This window comes from Centropristis striata, chromosome 17, assembly GCF_030273125.1.
Source record: "Centropristis striata isolate RG_2023a ecotype Rhode Island chromosome 17, C.striata_1.0, whole genome shotgun sequence".
NCBI lineage: Eukaryota > Metazoa > Chordata > Actinopteri > Perciformes > Serranidae > Centropristis > Centropristis striata.
Genome location: NC_081533.1, coordinates 23,177,660 through 23,201,406, shown reverse-complemented (window position 1 = coordinate 23,201,406; position 23,747 = coordinate 23,177,660). Strand labels below are relative to the sequence as shown.

The 23,747-nt window shown below is 41.1% G+C and overlaps 1 protein-coding gene across 1 annotated transcript; it reads right to left on the bottom strand.

The window, feature by feature from the left end:
- Nucleotides 1-1,733: 1,733 nt before the first annotated feature.
- rcor2 (REST corepressor 2) lies at nt 1,734-16,791 on the bottom strand. The gene is made up of 14 exons (XM_059354930.1): nt 16,523-16,791; nt 11,789-11,914; nt 9,164-9,220; nt 8,064-8,144; nt 7,525-7,577; nt 7,220-7,381; nt 6,991-7,115; nt 6,578-6,644; nt 6,088-6,327; nt 5,413-5,490; nt 5,052-5,109; nt 4,119-4,186; nt 3,645-3,806; nt 1,734-2,675 (listed from the first exon to the last, which is right to left on the bottom strand). Exons 2-14 carry the CDS (start codon nt 11,910-11,912, stop codon nt 2,328-2,330), a joined length of 1,623 nt encoding a protein of 540 aa, XP_059210913.1. The 5' UTR covers nt 11,913-11,914; nt 16,523-16,791; the 3' UTR covers nt 1,734-2,327.
- Between the last annotated feature and the right edge of the window lie 6,956 nt (nt 16,792-23,747).

Here is a 23,747-nt window from a genome sequence, read left to right as displayed (position 1 = left end):
TACAGCAGAAACTTCCTTTAGATGCCCTTTGACCTCTTGCACCCATTTCTGTTTCAACACAGGACTTTAAACCTTTAAGCTACCAGTGAAACTAACTTTATTCAACTAAGAGGGCTTTTCATCCTTTCGATTACATTTTAACAAAACATTGGAATGAATCATCTCAATCAACCGTGGCACGTTTTGCTGTCCTATAGATAGATCAATACATAAAATTTACATTTTGGTCTAATGTCTGTACAGTCAATATCAGCCAGTTTTACCCAGTTTTAGCTTAGCATAAAAACTAGAAATGGGCAAACTGCTGCCCTGGCTCAGTCCAAAGGTAACAAAAAAGCACTTCTAAAGCTCACTAATGTACATGTATCACATTTTTTTTAAAATCTGTATAGAAAACAAATTGTAAATTTACTAGTTGCTGCTTTATGGCACTCCAGGAAGTAACTTGTCCCAACCAAGACATTGTCTGAAAACATGTTTTACACTTTTGTAAGGATTTAACAAACAAGATATAAGCAGTGCTCGTTGGTGGATTTGTCACCTTTGGATGGAGAAAGGCTAACCCTTTTCCTTTTTCTTGTCTTTATGCTAAGCTACATTAGCCAGCTGCTGGTAAGAGCTTCAGGTTTACCATACAGACACCTGAGTGTGGTATCAATCTACTAAATCTCAGCAAAAAAGCAAATATGTGCATTACACAAAATGCCAAATTATACCTTCAACAGCTTTGTTTTACTACTTTTTTTTGTCTAACATGTAGAAAGCAAGCAAACATGGTAAAAATGTCAAATTATTTGCAGACTTTGGAAATCTGTGGGCCGATGAGCTTTTAAAGCAATAGCAGACTTTGGCATAACGTTTTATTCTTCAGTGTACGGTCAGGAAAGGTCAGGTTTCCCCTTCACTATCTAAACCTGCTTTAAAAATCATATTTCCGCAGAGGCTCATGTTTTGTTCAGTTGCTCTCCATGGTGGCCAGTGTCAGCGGCTGACTGAAAATATTCCTCCAAAGTAGTAGACAGTAAGCAGTGAGACTTCATCACCGAGCCAGTGAAAAACAAGCTGTGGCTTCTTTAATGTGAGATGAAATCCAGTCTCTGGTCTCTTTTTCTCCTTAGTGCTCAGTCAATAATCATCGTAATAATAAAGTATGCACTATCTAAACTACTTACAATATCTAACTGCCTACCTAGGGCTCACTTTAATAGTCTAGTCAAAAAAAAAAGGGAAAACATCACTCCAGTTAATACTAGTAATACATGGCTATGAGAGAAGAGGGAGACATAATCTCATGCTCTTCTTTTTTTCCATTTTTGAATCAACAGCTTTGAATACTAAAAGCCGTCAAAGTAAACTCACAGCACAGCTTTGAGTACAATGCCCCGGTTTCTTTGCAAAAGTACCTTTTTCACTCCGGAGTTCAAAAGCAAAGCTGGATAGGAAAAGGCTGTTTTTTCACATCATTTCCACACATCCGATTATTCATCATTTGATTTTCCTGAAGGTTGTTTGGATGAATTGATACCTGCCCAGTGGAATCTACAGTATAGACATATATATTTATATAGTGTGTGTGTGTGTGTGTGTGTGTGTGTGTGTGTGTGTGTGTGTGTGTGTGTGTGTGTGTGTGTGTGTGTGTGTGTGTGTGTGTGTGTGTGTGTGTGTGTGTGTGTGTGTGTGTGTGTGTGTGTGTGTGTGTGTGTGTGTGTGTGTGTGTGTGTGTGTGTGTGTGTGTGTGTGTGTGTGTGTGTGTGTGTGTGTGTGTGTGTGTGTGTGTGTTCAACCACACTCCTCCGCAATCCAGATGTTCAGCAGTTACCATGGAAACGGGCAGGTGGGTTTCGCTCCCTGTGGTCATGGCTTTTCTTCAACAGCTTGACGATCCAGTGTCTCTTTTTGTGTTGTTCAGGGAGGTATGTGTAGGTAGTGTTCGTTTTCAAGTTCCTTGCTTGTTGTGTGTGTGTGTGTGTGTGTGTGTGTGTGTGTGTGTTTGTGTGTGTGTTTGCGCTAGAGAACGATGGTCTGGAGGTAGGTGTTTGTTAGTACAGTAAAGGGGCTTCAGGCCGCTGCCTTACTAAGTGGACCTGCGGGGGGGTCCTCACACTCCTCCTGCATTCTAAGAGCTGTGATGTCACCTTAGGGACCTGAGCGTGTTGGACGAGTCATGTGGTCATGTGATGTGTGATGGTCCCAGGTGAGGAGTGATGGAGTTACAGGGTGATGGAATTTTCTCTGGAGAAAGAGAAAGCATCGTGTTTGTCTGCATGCTAATTTGTGTGTTGCTATACCTGTTGTCATATGTGTGTGTATGTGTGTGTCTGTGTGTATCAGTGCGAGTTCGGCTGCTCCACTTTGAGCCCGACCAGCGATGGAGGGACCTGCCCTACAGCGGAGGACGAGCTAGGAGGAGAAGCCCTGAGGCTGGAGCCCCCGCTGGAGGAGGACGAGGTGGTGACCGCGGGCCGGATGAGCGGAGGTGGAGGGTGGTTGTGGGGCGCTCGGTTCTGGAGCGGGCGAGTCTGCAGAGGAGGAGGCTGACGCAGGAGGCTGGGTGGAGCTGAGGGAGGTGCAGGGCGCAGCAGTGGAGGAGGCTGGGAAAGGGAGGAGGGGGTCTGTGTGGAGGAGGGAGGAGAGGAGCCGCCGGCGGCATCCGAGGGGGAGTCCTCCATTTTGACCTGAGGGGAGGGAGGAGGCAGAGATGGAGGTGAGGAGGAGGACAAACAATGGACACAACAAGATGAAGTGAGGTAAGAAGAAAGGCAAACAAGAGAGAGGAGGTGGAGAGAGTTAAAAGGAAAAAGAGGGGAAAGTAAAAAGGCCCAGATGTCATATTTGCTCTATGACGAAGAGGAGACACATTCATCCTAATATTACAACCACCTGCTCCTTCTGTTCAACACACTCACAAGCTATGATGGTTGAATTTCACTCATTAAATCCACTTCAGTCACCAACAGCACCAATACCAATTTAAGCTGACACATGGACTGTGATTCAGCATGAAGTTTTGTTTATGATGCAGGCTCAACCTAAGGCTCTATGATGTCATGATGTGGGGCATTCTGTTCTGCATGGCAAGTAAAGCAACTAAAGAAACTCATTAGCCCTCCTCCAAGTCACCCAACCTATCTTCAGTATGCCAGTCTATAGTTTTAACTCTTTAAGAGTTATTTTTGTAGTAACTAACTTATCGAGGTAGCAGTAGACCGACAACTCCCCTGATCGCCGGGGTAAGATTACTGTTTTTGTCAAAAGGAGTCTGGAAGGATGCTACAATCCATTGTATAATGGATAACAAATATTGAATGAATATTATTTAATTAAGTTTTATGTATGAGGAAGTAGCTCTCTGGGTACATTTGCAGAGCGGTGATTGTTGCACATTCCACATAAAAATTTGTTTCTATTTTATTTTTATTCCAGTTTTAAAAAATGCTATACAAGCCCCCAAATCAGTTATAGATAAATGTTCCCCCTGAATGACTATAAATAGAACATAAATTAGAATAAAGGAACTGTACAGCATTTTATATTGATTTAAATTAGAAAATCAACATCATCATGTGGCATACAGTTGAGAACTTGACAACTATGAATAGCTGATGGAGTTCTGTATATCATGTGTATCTTTGGTCCCATCTCACCTCATCCTCCTCGGCAGCTCCGTCTGCAGCTGCTGCCATGTCCTCGCTGCTCCTCCTGGGGTCTCTCTGGTCTCGGCTGGTGGCCACCTGCTCGGCAGCCCACTCTCTCAGCACCTCGTCCAGGTTGAACCTGCGCCGGTAGCTCACGAAGAACGAACTCACCTGAACAAATGGGCAGAGATGGAGAGTTAGAGAAGAACTGAAGAAGGGAAGAAAGTTGCGTTGCATTCAAGGACACAGCGGTGGAGAATGGAGGTCAGAAGGCAATTGACAGGAGGGATCATGGAGATTATAGTTATCCTATAAAGAAAAGTGCTTATCTAGACAGAGGGATGAGGAAGGAATTGGAGAGGAGATGAAAAACTGAGGCAGCTCACAGAGAGTAAAGTGCTGGATGGATGGAGGGTTGGACTGAGGTCAGAATAAGAGATGAGGCAGAAGATCTTCACAAGATCTGAGAAAGGGGAAGCTCACCTGAGCTGGTGTTTTGGTCCCGATCACCTCAGCGATGGCTGCAAAGTCTTTACCATAGCGACGGATAGCTGGAGAGGAGATGGAAGAAAAACATCAATGACGTGTCTACGCATCACTCACAAACAATTCACTGCCATCAAAAGGCTAGAAAACAGTGTGCTTCCTTTCTCCGTCAGAGAAAGCACAGGTGTGTGTAAAAGGAGACAGGCAGAGTAAATGAAGTGTGAACAGGCTTGTTGATGTGTGTTTCCTGTTAACCTTCATCTGAGGTCAGCTGGCTGAGTGCACCTGCTCTTTCCCAGCTCTGTCCTGCTTCACTCACATTATATTCACACATTCATGTCTTTCAACTTCTGCTGCTTTCTTTTCTACACAGCTGCAGCTGATGGAGGTTAAACTTTGCTTAAAAGGCACACTGACTAAAGCTGCTTACTTATTACAACTCAATGCGTCTAATTCAGTCTTTCCGAACTTCACACCAATTTATGCAGCTTGATGCTCTGGCATGCAGAGCTGTGTCCTCATCAGCCATGAAACTTCCGTCCTTGAGGAACACCCCTCAACAAGACAACTGTCTCTTTAATTGATTATCTGTGGATCTCCGCCATTCATTTCTGCTTGCCTAAGTGTGACTGACATGCACACCAATCCACTTGTTGTGCAAACCTCAGCACCTGTTGCTAAGAGCAGAGAGTTTCAAGTTTTCAGGTAGAACTTACTCTTTGGTGCACGGGAAGACGCAAGGCAGACAAACACAATTTTTTTTCCACCATCTAATATTAATTTGCATGTTTTAATGTCTTTCAAATATATATTTGAGTGTAGAATATTAGTTGACAGCCATACTATGAATGTGAGGTTTGGTGAGGAGTACTGGCAACATGAGGTGACTCTGCAAGAGAAAAGGACGATGATGATGCAGCCTTTACTCACCCTGCACAGCCAGGAGCTGCTCCTCTGTGGTCCAACGAGAGTTCATCTTAGGGGCAGGCTGAGAGAAAGAGAGGAGGGGGGGATTAGAGTGTGAGGAAGGTGGGTGGTATGAAAGACAGGGGGAGGAGAGAGGGGTGAAAATGACAGCAAGAGAGAAAAGGGCAGATTAAGACTAAGCTCAGTCCCACAAGGGGTGAAATAATTTCTGGAGGGAGTTGGGGAAGGGCACAGTGAGAACATGAGGGAAAGTGAGTATGGTTAGGAAACACATAATCAAAAAGGGGTGGATGAAGGATGCAAAGGAGGGACAGTATTGAATGAAAGGAGTACAAAATACAACACTGTATAAAAAGAGTTTTACCTCAGCAGGTTTGAAAGTATCAACGCCTTCAGTTAAGCCATGTTTCAAACTACTGTTGTTCTGTTTAATAGACTGGACCTGAGAGAACAAGTGGAGGGAAGAAAGAGAGGTGGAAGAGGAGTTTTTGTTACTTTAAACTTGCAGCAAAAGTATACGGTCACATTCTTCATTCTCTATTGTTGGAACCTGCTTGTAAAAATGTTTAATACGAACAGTAAAAAAACAAAAACAAAGCAACCCCTCACTGAGACTAAATTCATTGCATTTGTCACATAAAAAGGTGACAATTTATTAATATGTTGTTTCTCTGGAGGAGGTGTTTAATTTTCACCATTACTGGCAGACACAAAGTGATAGATACATTAAAATACTGTTTATTTTCTTCAAAATTATAATTAAATTATAATTAATTTTTTTAACATTTTATAAAACCCAAACTTGTGTCATCAGAAAAAGGAACCCAAAATATAGATTTTACAGAGAACTTTACAATTTTTTTTTTTTTTTTCAAACAGAGTTCAGATCAGTGTTATGAAGGAATCTCTCAACGCTGGGCTTTTACAGACACAGCGGTATGCAAATTTCTGGCATAACTTTAAAAAATTTCAATACACGTCTTTGCATTGAATTTGTATGTAGTTGTGCAACGTGAAAAAATTTGCTTCAGGTACATACCTGTCGTTTGAGCGACACTAACTGTGTGTCCAGCTGTCGTATAGTTAGCACCCCGGCATCGTGGGAGGCTGACACCGACATGATGTCTCCCTGCTCCAGGTACATGCCCTTGGGTGGCCTACGGCGGGCTCTGAGCGGGTGGTGGCGGTACTGAGCCCCAATATTTTCCTTCTTCACCGGACCTGAGCGACTGGGGGTTGCCTTGTCAGAGTTGGCGTTGTTTGGATTCTGTTTCACTGCCTGTGTGTAGAGAGATCACACAAATATTGGCCTCTCTCAGAGTGATTGTTTTGACTCGAACAGCAATTCAAGAAGGCAGTATTGCTTTTATGTATAATAAATAAGGTTGAAATTGAAGGATAGAGAAGGCATCGATTTGGCTCGACTGATCTCTTCAGGCAAGTAATGACTAATAAAACACGAAAAATGGTTTGCATTGGCAGGCGTACACACACAGTCATCAAACACTCTGAAGTTTTATATCACTCACCTCTTTCTTGGTGTCAATCTCAAAGTCACTGTCACTGCCAGGGTCTCCTTCCTCAACCTCATCATTACTACAGGAAGAAGAAAAATGTAACTAAACACCCATGGTGAAGCTTTGTCTCCTGCCACTAGTCTGATTTCATCAAAAATATATTTAAAATGCTTGAGAATGTCAATTGAAAGTAACAACATATAATAACAAAGTATCTCATTCATATTCATGACACTATTGTTTCCCACAATGCTTTTTGAGTGTCATGTAACAGCGCAGCTTTGTAAATGTCACTTCTCAGATCTGAAATTTTCTGAGAACTCAATGTTTCCTTCCTTCCTCCAATATTCATTCTTCCGTCTGTCCGTCCCCCCCACCGCCTCACTCCCTTCAGGTTATCATTAAACATTTATGGCATCACATACCTGTCATCTTTCTCTCTCTTGCTGACCAGCCTCCTGGCTTGTCGGTCCATGACGGAGGTCCTGGTCCTGGTCTTCTTCCAGCTGTAGTAGTACTTCACCAGGCTGGAGATCAGCTTGTCTGGAAGCTGCACACAAACATTGAAATCAATTCATTGAGTTATACATCTTGAAAATGAATAAATTCTGTAATAAATATTGTGTGTGTGATTTTGTTCTCCTAGTCTCTCACCATCTGTTGGATGCGGTGGAAGCTCTTTCCATGGAAGCTGAAGGCCTGCTCAAATAGCACTTTATCCTCCACTGTCCACTCGTCTGGGAAGGGGGTGAAGTTGGCCAGGTCTGCAAGTGAGCGCTCCACATCGTGTTTGTGCCATAATAACATGCCCAGAGACTGAAAAAACAGACAAGACAAATACCAGGTCAGGGAAGCAGGGACAAAGACTAGTAAGAAGAGAGAAACACTGATGAGCAGTGAAAAGATTTCAGTAAGTAAAAAATAATCCTTTGCTTAAGTAAATATGTATTCTGCCATACCTGCTCCATGTTGTATCCATGTTTCTCTTTAGCCATCAGGATGTACTCGTCCACTGAGAAGAAAAGAGAAAATAATGGGTTGAAAAGACAAAAAACAACAGCAAAAGAGAGCGATGATATAGGGCAAGAAAGAGAAGGAAAAAATAAATCACAAAAAGGATGAGGAAATCAGGTAGAGGAAGTATAGAAAAGAGAAGAACAAGAGATTAATACAAGAGAGAAAGAAAGATGTGGACGAGAAAATGAGGGAAAGAGATGAAGACAGAGAGTGAGAGAAAATGAGTGCACAGGAGAGAATTAAAGTTATAATTGCTATTCTCTAGTCAGCATATAGCCATTAAAGCGAAGGTCACATTGTTAAGCTTTCACCAGAGCATGTTAGGTGACTGTGTGTGTGTGTGTGTGTGTGTGTGTGTGTGTGTGTGTGTGTGTGTGTGTGTGTGTGTGTGTGTGTGTGTGTGTGTGTGTGTGTGTGTGTGTGTGTGTGTGTGTGCGTGTGCGTGTGTGTGTGCGTGTGCGTGTGCGCGTGCGTGTCTTACACATTGCATCTGAAAGCTGACTGTTGGGACACCAGACCAACATGCTCCTATGGTCCTTCTCATTGTAACGCGTTGGACTGTCTGGTAATGAAAACAAACATTGATTGCTTTAACATAACGTAAACACATTTCCCATTTAAATATATCATTTTTGTATATTTGATTCACTCTTAACTTCCTCCTCCACTGCTTAAGCTTCCTCTTTCTCTCTCTCTCAATGTCTAAACTTCATAGTAACTTTTACTCTCGTCCTTCCTCTCCTTTGCATGTTTTCTTCTGCCTGGGCTCCATCACTGACTTCCTCTTTGTTAACAAGAAAAACAAGGAGGAGACGGCAGCGTGTCAGCCATTTTGGGAATTGAACACCTGTCTTCTGCCAAAATCCAGATGTTTAACGAGAGGCTGGTTTACCTGCTTCTCCCCACATCTGGTGCAATCCGACATTGGGGACAACTTCTTCTATGGTGGTTGTTTCTACCAGCTTAATTACTATCTTTATTCTCACAAAGATTGATAAGACTATTCTGAAATGTCAGAAAAAAACATTTGACTAAATGCAAATCATTTACTGAAACATGAATAATAACTGAAATAAAGGGTTCGAATATTGCAAAACTAACCCTTTGACACCCAACTCAAAGGAACCTTTTACTGCTAGGTGTTTTTAGTAATACTAATTATTCAACACATTTTTTATTTGAAGACTTTACCTTTATATGACCGATTTAAGGCCATTCAATATGCCACAGATAGTTCTGTGTGAACCTGTCTAACCAAGCTGTGTGGAGAACATTCTCTTGTTAAATGTCATCATTTTTGCATTTTCCATTACTGAACAAGGACATCCTCTGCAACACCTGCAAGTGTCTACATTTTCCCTTCCATTTCCTGGAGAGAGGGAAAGGCAGTTACTGTCCGTTTGACCTTCATTTCTCTCATCATCTGCATTCCCCTCCTTCCTCCATTCCAATGTCCTCCACATTTCTCCTCACCTCTATGTCTCCTTCTCAGCCATGGCTTTCTCCCTCTCTCTACTCATCGTTCTTTTTACTCAGCTCTGTCATTTCCCTTTTCTCTAATGCTTTCCTCTTTCAGCTTACCTGGTTTGAACTCTGGGATCTGAGCCTGGTAGTCTCCTCCCACTCTGATCATGCTGTCTGTGGAGAGAGAGAAGACCAATATGAGTTTCTGTTTCCCAGAAGGATAGGTAGAGCTGTGGAGATAGAAGAGGATGAGGTATTCCTGTAGATTTCATGTGAAGTTGCAGAGCTGGATAGACTGGATCATAAGAAGGCCGGAGACAAAATAAATAACAATGATAATCATCTTTTCTGCTCTTCCCTCTTAACAGGCTTCCGTATTGGTTTACCCCATCAAAGCTCAGCCTCTGCAATAGCAATTGCTGTTAGAGAGCAGAGCACATTCTCTTACAGGTAACTTGACGTGACAAAATACTATCAGCTGGCTCGATCATTGTCGTTTTTAGGGCATGATCGTGACCTGAGTCCAATAGTATTCCGTATCTGATGACACAGAGTCTGTTCTGATGCTTATACAAATTAAAATTAACGATTTAATATCTGACTAGTTAAAAACAATAGCTGCAGCTGACTAAATCTGAGACAGTGGAATTCCCATGGTTTGTGAGAAAGACATTAAATCTGAATATGTTGAAGCGACATAATATCGGTGTAAAACAGCATACTGTGGCTAAATAGCTAACAAGTTCTCGAAAAGAGAGCTCCAGCTTTGATAAGTCCATTAAAATGTATCAACCAGATTACCGTTTTATGGCCTTTTGACTTCATTTTCATTTTTGGAACGAGGTTGATATTTCCAAGTAAAGGCATCAACCAATCACGCTGCACAAGGACATCACATCGTAACATCATATTAATTGCCGCCCTGTTATTCAACTTGTTTACCTTTCACAATAAAAGCCCTATGCATGTACATGTAAACCAGAAGGAACTCAGAACATTTAACTGAAAGGAAACTCGATAAAACAGCTTACAGTAGCTCCGGCAACACAAGTAACTGACTGCTTTTGTGTGAACAGGATCCTGGTAGTTGGTTCTCTGCCTATGAATCTATTCTAACCTTTGTGTGTTGCCAACTGTCGCAAATTTGCATCACTGCTGCTATGAATAGTTTTGATGCTAAATATTTGCATGCGAGCTTTTCGCATGTTCGTTGGTAATTCTTTACTTCTCCAGTGTGTAAATGCCTTCACACTGAAATGTATATCGTGGGGTGAGAGGAGTTGATAAGCAAGGCCCACCAAAGTGAGTTTTTTACCCCACACACATCAGGACTCAATTGTGACATAATCAAATATATTGCCCTTGCTGTATAATGTAGTGCCATTACTCATTATTCCCTGATGCTTAATGAGCTTTTATATTACATTTTACGAAAATGTTCTTTAATGGAGGCGCTCTTTAGTTTGACAAGGTGGGGCACCTCCACTATCAAAAACACAGTTAAACCCTGGGGATATGTAATCAGTTTGTAGAGTTTGAGTGCGCAAACAATCCTCAAGTCAGCAGCCTGTGGCAAACACACAGGGACACTGCTTTTAATCAACTATTGAAACTATTGTAGTTCTAATGGTTTTAAAAGACAAGAAATTACTGACTGTTTCACAACTCACTTGTTTCATTTACCTAATTGTTCTAAAACATTTGGGTTTCTGAACAGTTTAGTTAACTCAGATACCAGAAAGTGACTTTTTATAAGAGAACAATTCAAATTCACTAGAAAGAAAATATATTGTGATAAAAACCTTTATTTATTATGTTTTTATCTTGAGAAGGTTCATCACTTTCAGTTACAGAAAGACAGACAAAAAAAGACATGGGGAAATACAGAGGGAAATACAAAGGCGGATGGCAGACATTAAGTAATTAGTACTGTGGTAAAGAGGGGAGAAGGCGAGGAGTGAAGCGAAACTGAGAGAGAGGCAGGGAAGCCGACCAAGGGGAGGAAGAGACAGATTACTGTTTCCACAGGGAGAGAGGACAGGAAGGGAGGAGACGGGGATGATAGAAACTGGAGTAGATGGTAAGAAATGGGTGGAGACAGGAAGGGGATGAGTGAAGAAGAAAGATGATTGGATGGAAGGAAAGAAGGGGCATCAAAGGAGGCAAGAAATTTGGAAAAATAAAAGATGGTGGTGACTGCAAGACTGAAATGCCATGGAGGAGGCGAGGACGAAAGTGGGGGTTGGAATAATGTAGGGGATGATGGCTTTTGATTCAAAGTCTCAGAACTACATCAACAGGGGAAATCTGTTGAACGCTCCAAAAGCATTCAAGTTAAACTGTTTGATCAAGCAGGATAGCTTTAGTGTGTGTGCGTAGTGAGATAACGGTTAAAAGTGAAGATCAACAGCAAGTCAGCGGGTGAAGGAGAGAATGGAGGGAGGAAAGATGTATGTGGGCAGCGGATAACAAGGATAGAAGAGTGTGGGAAGGGGTGGAGGAGGGAAGGAGGGGAGGACAGAGGAGAGCAGTGTGCAGACACAGAAGGAGCACTGCAGCAATGCAATGAATGCAATCAGAACAGCATGCATGATGTATCTGTACAATGGAAATGCATGTCTACTGCAAGTACAGACAGTGAGTAGCTAAATTACCCCCAAACTTAACCAGAGAACTGAATTCAGGTGATGTCACTAGATTATACTTTGGTTAATGTGTGTGTGTGTGTGTGTGTGTCTCTACCATGAGCATGCTCTTCATCGCTGCTCTCCTCTTCAGAGTGTGGTTGGCTGTTGCCGTTGGTTACAGTCTTGGCTCTGCTCCTGGACAGGACCCCGGCCCCCGAGCGCTCCATCACTGAGGGCATGGCTGCAACAGAACACACAGACCCTAGATATAAAATTCCACCACGTACATGTCCCCGTTCTTCACCAAAATGCCATTTCTGTCGATTGTATGATTTAATCCCCAATAAAACTATCACTTAAGTCTGTTCTCATTAGTGAGCTGGCTGTGGTTGGTTTTCATTTGATACCCTATAAAACCTAATTCACTCTTGTAAAGTAGAACACCACCTTATGCTGCAACCTTGGAGGCAATCCCAATATATTCCCTTGAGCTGAGTTTATTTTCCAAACACTGGTTGACTGTGTGAGAGCTCATTCACACTCAACAACTTTCTGTTATCTCTCCTTAACCATCATTAGGCATTTTCGGACCGGAGGAACCCATTCTTACGTCTAAACAGACGATGAGTCGTGACGTCATGTAAGTGTACGTTGATTGGTTTACCACAGCCCATGCTGCACTGCCAACTGCCATTTTTAAAAAATGTGTTTACTGTGTAAACAACAGACGTCACAAAAGACAAACAACAGCTTGGAACAAAAAATGGAATGAATTTAGGCTCCAGTTCTGATTCTCTTCCACCAAGTTTGGACCATAGGAGCACCTCAACACACAATTCACACACAAACTGATGAACTCCAGTCTTCTTTTATGACTAGAGTTAATTAAGAACATGCTCCTGTTATGAGGGCACCACCCACAAACAGAACAGAGGGCTATTTAGTGCCCCAGACCATTGTTTAACTTGCGCTCACATACCAGTGCGCTCTTATTCCACATTTAAAATCTGTATTCTTCACTGCGTGGAGTCATTTTTATGTGAGGTAACAGGATGTCAGGGTTTAGTGTTGCACTAAAACTAAGTTCTGAGTTGTAACTGAAGAAATGATTATTATTAAAGTGACACTGGCGAAGAAGCTTTATTTAATGTGAATGTCACATTATGGCCAATGTCCAATCCACTTAACAAGGTCAATTAAATGGCTGCAACTTAGTATTAGTCATATCGATCCAGCAGATTGGCCAGGTTCATCACTGAAATTAATTAATTAATTAGACACTAAGGACTCCACTTTTCAAAAATGTTGATTATGTCTTATTTCAGCTACTTAACTTTCTATTTAACATTTTTATGAAGATGGGTCTAGGAAATTGGCCTGGCTGTTTATTTTCTGACATGTTTTAAACCAAACTATTCACTGATTAATTGGAATAATAATCAGCAGATAAATCAATAACCAAAATAATTGTTAGTTTCAGCACTAAGAACACACTATTCTCACATATCAAATGAGAGTATTGCTCTGGGAGCAGTACAAAACAATTCAAAGAAGCAAGATTTTTTACGGCTGGAATTATTATTGTCTTTGATCACAGTAAACTCAATACATTTGAATTTTTTTCTTTAGGGCTGTGTATTGGCAAAGATCTGGTAATACGATTCGTATGATGATACACGGGTTACAATTCAATATATTGCAATACCATAAGCAAGGCGATACTTGGTGATTTTATTTAATAGAAAACTGTTCCAGTATAAAGAAAACAATGTTTTATGCATAAACCTGAGTAGAAAAACTTTTGTTTATGATTTTTGCACGTAAACTAATATTTTAAAAAATACATAGTGTTTTGAGAATGGATACAGTTTCACAAAACATAATGTTGTGATACTCAAGTGTATCAATAATTTCTTACAGCCTTATTTAACTGTTGGTTGACTGGGCGATGGGCAAATATCATAATGTTTTTGACCAAGTACCTTACCATATTAGGGTTGACAATTGGTGCTTTCACAAAATATTCACACATAAAACCATCAGTAATTTAGATATACGACTACAGGCATTGCTTTTGAAACCAGGAAAACAACACTTTTGGCATATTATGTTATCCAAAATCTAAGACAATATCTAGTCTGATAACACAATATTAATATAATAATACATTGGCCAGCTGACTGACTTGGGGTGTATGTAAGTTATTGTGGGCATTTTAACTGTTTTCTGACATTTAGTAGAACAGCTGATTAATCAAGAAAAATGATTAGATAGATTCATCAATACTGAAAATGATGAATATTTAACATTTTTGTGTCTGTGAAAAAAAGTGAAGTTTCACTTGCTCTGGCCTGACTGTATTCTTTCTCTGCTTGTTCAATTCTCCTATTAAAATGTCCAAAATGTGATGTCCTATTTTTAGCCTACAATCATTTCCTGTTTACAATAGGAAATCATATGCGCCACAAAATTCAAGTAAATGAAGTCATACGCCTCTTCAAACATGCTAAGGAAACCCATCAGCACTGACAAGTGGCAGCATCTGAAAAAAAAAACGTTGAAAAAACGTGTCCTGGATAACACGAGAGCCCTCCTGCATGGAGGGGACTCTCATTTTAAGTGTCATCCACAGTCAGCGCTGTATTATTACGTGGCCAAACCTCGTTTTCTCTCTCTCTGTATCTCCGGGACAGTGAGTCTCACAGCAGCAGCACAAAGACTAGACGGTCAGCTCAGGACACAACTCCACACAGCAGAAAGTAACCCAACAAAAGTCCCTCCTCTTACACAAACACAGTGCGGTTACAAACGAGAAGCGAACACAAACAAAGACCGATATCACTCACAGATCGCAGTATAAACACCAAGTACGTGCACCGAATCTTACATTTGCTTTCTTACACCAACTGCATTAGCAACTTCATCTGCTGTTCCTAACTTGAACTGCGACCAGAACAAAGCACTGGGCGCGGAGCTATAAAACAGACGGGCGAGATATACTTATTTCTCGCATCCACCCGGGATTAAACATGACCAGTTATGCTTCTGCAGAGGGTGAGGGGCTATCTTTACATCTCCCAAACTCCGGTAGACAATACAAGTGTCTGAGGCTCTCTGGGGGTCTTTGTCTATCGCGGCTCCCGGTGGCCCCCCAAGACTACAACAGCTGTCCCCTCTAACTTCTCTGGAAACTCACATCATCTAAACCCAGGAACTCCGCTGTCTTTTTTTTAGTGATATCTCGATGGATTTATGTTAAGAAAGCTACAGCTACGATGGGGACGAAATGTTTAATCCTGCTTCGGTTCACTTTCAGAGAGAGTTTCAGGGGGTTTTGGTAGCCTCGAACACCGCCACGATAGCCTAGATCTGTGGCAGACTTGTTATGAGCGATAAGAGCTCAAACAATCATACATAACTGCTAACCCGACTAGGCAGGGTCTATTTGTAGCAATACGTATTATACGTATTTCTCAACTACCTGCTTACGCTCAGTAGATCATTTTCACTACTCCTCACTACCACAAGGAACTTTTTTCTCCTTAACTTTCATTTTTAATTTGAAATATGACATGATTATATATTGTGCAACAGAACACCATACATCCACGCTGCCAAACATGGTTTGAGTCTATAATATATATATATATATATATATATATATATATATATATATATATATATATATATTACATTTGTTCTGTATCATGAATGAATAAATGTGTAGTCTAGTTCAATTCTCCTCTTTGATGCATCGTTTTTGACTAATAATGTGCTAATGGATCTCAAGAGGAAGTTTAGATTGAGCTTATGTTTTTTATTTTTATTTAATTCAATTAATGCGACGCTATATTATTAGTATAGTGTCATTTTAAGTGTAATTTTGTCATTTGTTAAACCTTGGTTTTCTATAAATTAGGTATTAATTCATTATTAAAACAAAAATAAAAGGAGGTCAATGACACCAGTGCTTTATCTTAAACCTCTTAAGTCCAGGAGGGTTTGGTTCAAATTTGTCAACTTCCTATGCATTCTGTCTCTATTTAGCATCTTTCAGTCTGTCCTTACATCACATGCATGGCTCCTGTTTCTCGACACAAACTTGGCTATCAGTCAGATTTTTAATTTTAATGCTACAAAAAATACAAACAAAAGACACAGGTGTCTATGTCTTAACCATTTATACACACGAAAACAGCAGAAAAAATAATAAATAATAAAACTGCAAAACAGTCTATTTGCATATAAATTAAAAAATAGTAATAGTTTTCATTGTAGAAAGAAAATTCACATTTTAAAAATGGTCTAGACACATAAATGGCACACTGTGAAAACTCCTATGGTTGCACTTTCAACTGGCTTTCTCAGCTTGTCTACATATCATATATAAAGTTATTACTGTAAATAAAACATATGTATTTTCAATAAATAGATGGACTCCAGAGGGTTAACCACGTTTGCTAGCTAACTTAATATTTTCACAGCTTTCCTCAGCAGTCATGTGTGTTGTATGTCAGACTTTGAAGTCCTTTTGTTTTCCCCACGCTGTTACTACTACTGTCTGCTACTGCTGGCATCAAGTAAAAACTCGCTCCCCGGATTATTATAACTCCACTTGGCTGTCTCTTTCGGGACGTTTAGCTGCGAACAGTTTGGATGGTCCTAAGTAATTTCTGGAGACTGAACAATAAAAATCAGGCCACATTTCCCTCCTCTCCAAAGTGCAACCTGAAGTCACCCGTAGTTGGTCGTCGGGATGCTAACGTTAGCCAGTTAGCTTGCGGCTAGTACCCTCGCGTTACATTAGTAACGTTAATAGTTGGAAGTCGAGATAACAGTCACACCGTACCTGGGTTTCCTTTCTCTCCGCTTTCCCGCACTCAAAACTTATCTGCGCCTTCTGGCCGCGGCTTGTAATCCTCTTCGAAGCGCCCAAAAAGCAATTATTTCATCTAAAACGGCTTAATTCTTGCCTAATTGATGGGCACAGTCAGTACAATGAAGTGAACTGACTGGATAGATGGTAGCAGCCGTGAGTGTGTGCCGGGGAGACGGACAACACCCGGGGAAAAGTGAGGTGGACATCCGCCCCGAATGTATTCGCCTCTCCCAACCAGCCGTTTGGATTGACAAAAAGTAGTCCCGTTGAACTATTAAGTAGAGCCTACTCTTTATTTTAGATTTTGTTGCTAAAATGTAATTTGACATGCTATAGTGATTTATTTAGCACCATGGCGTACTGAAAAGCTTTGGCAAAAAAAAGCAGCTTTAAAACTACCTACCTGCTGTTAACACTATAGCTATAATCCACACTTAATCTTGTTTAAATGGAAAGAGAAAGACGGCGCGGTTATATTTTAGAAACAGTAAATGTTATAGACTCTTAATCTGCCATCTATCAAAATCCCATAAATTAGGGACTACTTGCCAGTGTGTCGGCGGAGGGATTCGTCAGCTGTGCATCTCTGTGCTGAGGCAGGCTGTCCAGACTTGTACTGATGTATGCATGGTGGAGAAAAGGGCAGGAGAGTGGGGCACAATTAAACCAAATGTGTGTGTGTTAGAGAGCGAGCCTGTCTTCAAGAGTGTGCGTGACTTTGTGCATGAACTGTGACAATGACTCAGATAAACAGCCTCAATGCACTTGGTTTATTTTTTTATTTAAAATGTCGAACAATTCCAAGAGTTATGCCTTGTGCCTCCATGTGTGCACACGTGTGGGTGCACAGGTGGATGAGTGTGTGTGAGTAGAATAGGGATTGTTTCAGTGATAGCTGTGGCAGGATTTCTCACACCTGATGCTGGCAATAAATACAATAACCCTTACAATAACACACACACACACACACACACACACACACACACACATAACCTGCTGTTCTTTCACAAGTGCCTGCTGCTGACATGTAACAGCCTGTTACACACTCCACCAGCCTTTTCTCTCTCTATTCTCTCTTCACCTCCTCTTCTTCCCCCCACCTCCTGTTCATCATCCCAGTTCTCTCATTTTCCCACCTTATCTTCATCTCCTCCATGATTCCCCCACTGTCCTGTAATTCCGGCTCCTTTCTACACCTCCTCTTCACCCTATACTTCTTTATTTAATCTCCCTCTTTGCTCCTTTCTTCCCCTTCTCCCACACTTTCTTCCTCTCCCCTCTCCCTCTTCCTCCCACCTCCTGAATATGTGCCCTAATTCCCCCCCCCCCTCGTTCCTATCCTCTCACTGTCTGTGCCCCCTCCTCTCTCCTTTCCTCCCCCTGCCTCCCTTCTTTCTCTCCATCCATTTCCTTTCTTTGCCTCCCCAGCTTTCCTCCCCTCCTTAATGTTTCTGCTCCCCCTACTTTCTCTCTTCAGGGACGTCTCCTCTACTGTCTTTCCAGCCTCCCTCCGCTCCTTCTTCCTCTTCATCTCCTTCCTCACCCCTCCTCCTTCTCCTCTTCCTCCTTCCTGTCTCCCTCTCTTGCCGTCTTCCTCTCATGTCGCTTTGGATTTCAACAGTGTGTGTGCGTACGTGCAAATTCTTCCCCTCCCCCCACCCTCCCCCTACGGTGATACAGTAAAGCAGTTTTGCTTCGCTCACCTCCAGGCCCCCCCTCTCCTTCCTACCCCTTCCTCTTCCTCCCTCTCTAGTCTCATTTTCAATCCTACCACCTCCTCCCCTCCCTTCCTCTCCTCTTCCCTCACCTCCTTCCCTCCTCTCCCCTCATTAGTCAGTGTCCATGAAACTCACCATTCCACTGTCTCTCCTCTCGCTCAGTCCTCCAGTCCCTTACACATCCTCACTAATGAACAACTGCTACATCTCCCCCCTCCCTCTCTTCACCTCTCAGCTCTCCTTTCATCCTCCTCCTCTTCTTCTCTCTGTCCTCCCCTCTCCTCCTCCTCTGTCCTCCTCTCCATTCGTCACTCCGTCTCTCTCTCCCTCTTCCCTCCTCTTCTCGCTTGATTTCTCTTCGATCTCTCAGAGCTGAGTGTCCCTCCCACTCTCCCTTTAGCTCACTCTTGTTTCCACTTCTTTCCTCACCCCCCTCCGCTCCCCACCTCCTCCCTTCTCTCTCCACCTGTCTCATTCCTCCCTCTTGCCTGTCTATCTGTCTGCTCTTCTCACTTTTGTCTGTCTCCTCTGCTGTCTCCCTCCCTCACTTCCACATTTCTCTCAACATGTCCACACACAACTCTCTCCTTCCCTTACACCTCCCCCTGACTCCCATCCCTCCCCCCAACAAATTCTCTGACTTTCTCTGTTATCTCAGGAGATGCATGATCTAGAATCAGATGTGATAGAATGAACTTGTCTTGTTGTATTTGGCAAGTAGTGTTGCTGTGGCATGTGGGACCATCACGTATGTCTAAACGTTATGTGTTGCAGTACTGTACCTTGAACAGTGAATGATGACCTTTGCCATTGCCAACTCATTATTACATGATTTCAGTGCACTAATTGGCAAAACATCACCACTGATGTTGCACTGACACACCAGATGACTCATTATAGTCTGACACAAGCTTTAATGACGTAAATAGATCATAGTATGTTGATTCAAACCCAAATTATATAAAAGCTGGAAAAGAAACTCAGCTAATCTTAAGGCCTAAAAATATGTGGAAAATGTACCTAAATTCTAATTTTTTTTGTACCCTGATGCTCTACAACAACATACCATTTCTAGTCTGTACTGTTTTCAGACTGGAAAGTAAGAAATTGCAGCACACTAAAAAAAAAAACCTAGCAAAATCTGTTTCATTTCTTCTTAAATACAGCATGATTTTAATTTTTTTCATTTATGGTCCCATTCAGAGTAAAATAGACAATAAAGCAGAGTATGCTTTTGGGGTTGCGGCTACCACTGTGATGCACTGTGTGTTTTCATTTTAGTACTTTGACCCTTTCACAGTATGTTTTTAGTTAATTGTAACATTTTGGTCGGCTGAAAATCCAACCAAAGAATCTATGTTTAGTTGTTTTAAAAGACACTCATTTTCATGTTCATTTTGAGTTACAGATGCACCTTGCTAAACTAGATAGCTAGATTAAGATTAGGACACACACCAAAACAGCAAGCAGTGAATTTGTCCTCTGCATACACCACGCTAAGAGCAGTTGGCAGCACATTTCTGCGGTGGGGGATTAGGTGCCTTGCTGAAAGGCACCTCAGCCCTTGAACTGACATTCGAACTGGTAACCTCCAGTTACAAGCCAGATTCTCTAATCTCCAGGGTAACATTATCTTATAGCATGACCTTACAGCATGAGCATTATAGCATCCTCTTGGCTGCCATATGTGACAACCAAAAGCCAATCTCAAGGCTTCTGTGATGATGTCTACTTCTGATATACACTAATGCACAGTTGACATACTGACCTCAAGGTGGCGCTTTAGGAAGATTCACAGAGTATTTAAAAAGAGGGAAAAGGATCATCCTCTTGGGGTCATGAATCTTTAATAAAAACAAAATTATAATCCAGCCTTTAGTTTTTAAAATGCAGTACCTTGTTGGTAAAGATGTCATTTTGTGCAACAACCTATTTCACAACATTTGCAGTAGATTACCAAATGAGGGTGAAAGGTTCTAGTAAAACCCATGCTCTCTAAAATGCCCCCATACATTGTCTGTCCAAGTAGCTTATTGATGCACATATTTACGCAGTGACCATGGATGCAGTATAGAACTATACATGCCTTGTAGCCACTTTTTTCTAGTGGTCACTCACGGGATTGCAGCGAAAAATCCCCTGAAATTCGTAGGCAACCCACTTAATTATGTTGTTCAGATGGATTAAACACAGGACTTCAACCCAGGAAACCATAGTTTGCATCCCAATTAAAACTAAAAGTAAAATTTTTATTTTACGTGAACTTGTAAATAAACTTCCATAAATAAATGCCTATGTGGTCACACCCTGTTCTTTTTCCTAATCTTAACCACTTAGTTTTGTTGCCTAGACCTAATCAAGTCACAATGTCAAAAACATGTTTTAAACAGCCACCATGCAACTATTTCCCAATGATTGATAGAAACTCATATTTTGTAAGGTATCATATGAGAATATGTTGACGTACTTCTTGGCTCAATTCAAATATCCCAACCTGTCTTCAATAAGTGCATGAAGTTTTATGGCTTTCCAACTATCGACTCATCAAATGCATGTATGTTCTTGCATTATGAGCCCTTGATGCTTACTTTCCACAAGTCTGCATTTCTGCAGAATTTGCTTAAGGGGATAACACACAATTCATAGTGTTTGATGTTAAAACAATAGGTTACCAGGAAGGGTTAAGGGGAGACACTGCAGGTGGGGATTTTTTTTTTTAACTTATAAAAATCACCATGGGACGTTCACAGTTTGTTAATTGCATGAAGGCAATTTTTTTTTGCATTTCAAGTGTTCTGAAATGTTATGTTTAGATATGCAAATTAAGTGTTAACTTATTGAATATGTGTTTATTTGCATGTATTTCCAGAACATATATCTTAACATCGGATGAAGCAAAATTCTATCTAAGTTATCATTTTATTTTGTTGATGTATAAGATTCAAAGTTTCACAACATTTTTTAAATGTTTTTTTAGAAACAAAATGTCCTATAAATCAGGGTATGAATCACATATTGACTAACCCATTGGTAAAAACCTTCAGAATATAGTTAGGAATTAAACTGGTAAGTTTGGTGAATGTTAGTGTAGCTAAAGTTGAGATTCATGTAGAAAAAAAAAACATTTTGAGAAAGCGGCCTTTAAAGATTTCATACATTCTTAATGGAAATGATGATTTGAAGACATAATATAGAATCTAATTCAATTCAACAATACAGAACCTGTAGACTTTGTTCATGGTAATACACGTTGTAATAGAACGCCAACTTTTAGTGCATTAAGGAGAAATCTACAAAATGTAGTAAAATATACACTATTCTGAAAGGAGACATGTTGAGGGAGAAAAATAGCCCAAGACCTCAAACTTGACCAGTGCATGAAAAAAATGTTTTTGTGTCTACACTGCAAAAAAAAAAAAGTTGGGTGAACTCAAAATTTCAAGGCAAAGATAAAATTTTAAGTTGGACAATAAAACTAAATATTTTAAGTTTTGTTTTTGAGTTTGCTCAACTCTGAATTTCTCTGGCACGATTGTAACGCCGCTATGAAATGTCAGCTAATGTTGCCACCACAATTTTGAGTTAGCATTGATACACTAATGGCTACTCTTGTAGCTGTAACAAGCAGCGCCGCTAGCATCAGTTAGCCGCTAGTGTAACATAGTTAATCAGGTCATTAGTGATTCCACTTGCCATCTCTAAATAACCATGGGTACTGAACGCAGCACCCCTGGGGTTTAGTGTCGTGCACCCCGGGCAGCTGCATTCGGACCTTGTGGTTTAATGGTAAGGTTATGGGCTATGAACTCCGTCTTTTTTTAATATATTAATTTAATTTCACTTTATTTTAGTAGAAACTTGACAGTGTCTTTTAATTTTATATTTTTCAGAGGGATGCACCTGTTATTGTGTATTACCAGGAATGATTTTTGTATTTTGTGTTTATTGTAATGCAATTGCGGCATTCGGACCTTGTGGTTTAATGAGGGATGCACCTGTTATTGTGTATTACCAGAATAAATGGCTGGATGCCAATCAGATGTCCTCGTTTCAACTAAATGACACAACGCAGAGAGAGAGTGCTAACCCGAATTTCACAACAAAGAAATAAGAGTCATCAGAACTATTGTCCCTTGCTGTGAACCCCAACTTAAAGATATAAGTAACAACAACTCACCAACTTGTTTTTGAGCAGACAACTGGCTTCCTTTGTTGTGCTAACTTACATTATTGCCCTAAATGTCAATCATTTATATTTCCAAGTTTTACCAACTTAAATTACTGTTTTAGGCCGAAAAATACAAGTTGGCTTTTTTGCAGTGTAGTGTTTCGCCCAAAAAACAAAAACAAGGACCAGCACATGGATGTTCAACCTGGCATACTGGAGGACGTGCTGATGTCCTGCCACCAGTAGGAGTGCTAAGTTTTGGAAATTTTAAAGCTCCCGTGCGCCATATTAGGGCCATGTCTAGAAGGTCAGCCTGGACTTGTGAAACTCTTGCGAGACGGTTATTGTTAGGCAATGACATCAAATGGATGTATAATTAAGGTTAGGATAGATTGTCGAGCAGTGAGTCTCACCAGTTTTGCAAATCAAGGGTTAATTTCTCGACCTCATATTAGAGGGCAGTTATGAAAGCTGTAAGGCTTTCTACATCTTTGAAATATAATCAGCCATAAATCGATTAACATTTTGCACAGACACGGAAATACCACTGCAGGAGACAGATACCTGGAATTGTTGGCCAATGTGTAGATATAATATATACAAGCTTTTCTTCTCAGTAGAATGTAGAGTGAATGTCCAATCTATGTGTTGTAATTCTGTGCTGCAGGGCTCGCTGCATTGAGAGAGAGGCCTCATCCTCATCCACCATTCTCCTCCGGTCCTTTCCACACTGCATCTGTTGATTCCCTCCGTCAACCTCCTCCCCTCTCCTCTCCTTTCTCATCTCATCATTACTGTATGCCTACATCAGTCATTTATGTCTGTCTGTCTGTCTGTCTGTCTGTCTGTCTGTCTGTCTGTCTATCCATCCATCTATCTATAGATATCTATCTTTGGTCTGCAAGAGAACACTGAGTATTGCTGAGCTGAAGAGAGGTGTGTGTGTGTGTGTGTGTGTGTGTGTGTGTGTGTGTGTGTGTGTGTGTGTGTGTGCGTGTGTGTGTACACCAGTATATGTGTGGGTGGAGGTGGGAGTGGGGCAGCTTGAATTTCATTATCCAGTCCTGCGAGCAAACATACATCAAAGAGAACGTACAGAAAGTCTTAAATACTTACATAGTAAGACAAAGAGTCATATCTCAACTGAAAAATTAGTTGATGTGTTAAAAGCCTGTCAGTTTGTCTCATCTGTATGCAAAAATTAGAATCAGGCCTCTGTATCAACTCTCAGAGGCTTGTCGCGCCCCCTACTGACACATGAAATAAATAGTTTTTCTGCCGACAGCCGAGAGACAGATTCCCTGAAGAC

What these genes read in the sequence shown, in the direction of transcription:
- rcor2 (XM_059354930.1), bottom strand. Translation starts at nt 11,912, where the DNA reads ATGCCCTCAGTGATGGAGCGCTCGGGGGCCGGGGTCCTGTCCAGGAGC. An exon ending in ATACTTTCAAACCTGCTGAG is followed by an intron (nt 5,110 to 5,412) that starts GTAAAACTCTTT and finishes TCTTTCTCTCAG; the next exon opens with CCTGCCCCTAAGATGAACTC. An exon ending in GAGCTGCCGAGGAGGATGAG is followed by an intron (nt 2,676 to 3,644) that starts GTGAGATGGGAC and finishes CCCTCCCCTCAG; the next exon opens with GTCAAAATGGAGGACTCCCC.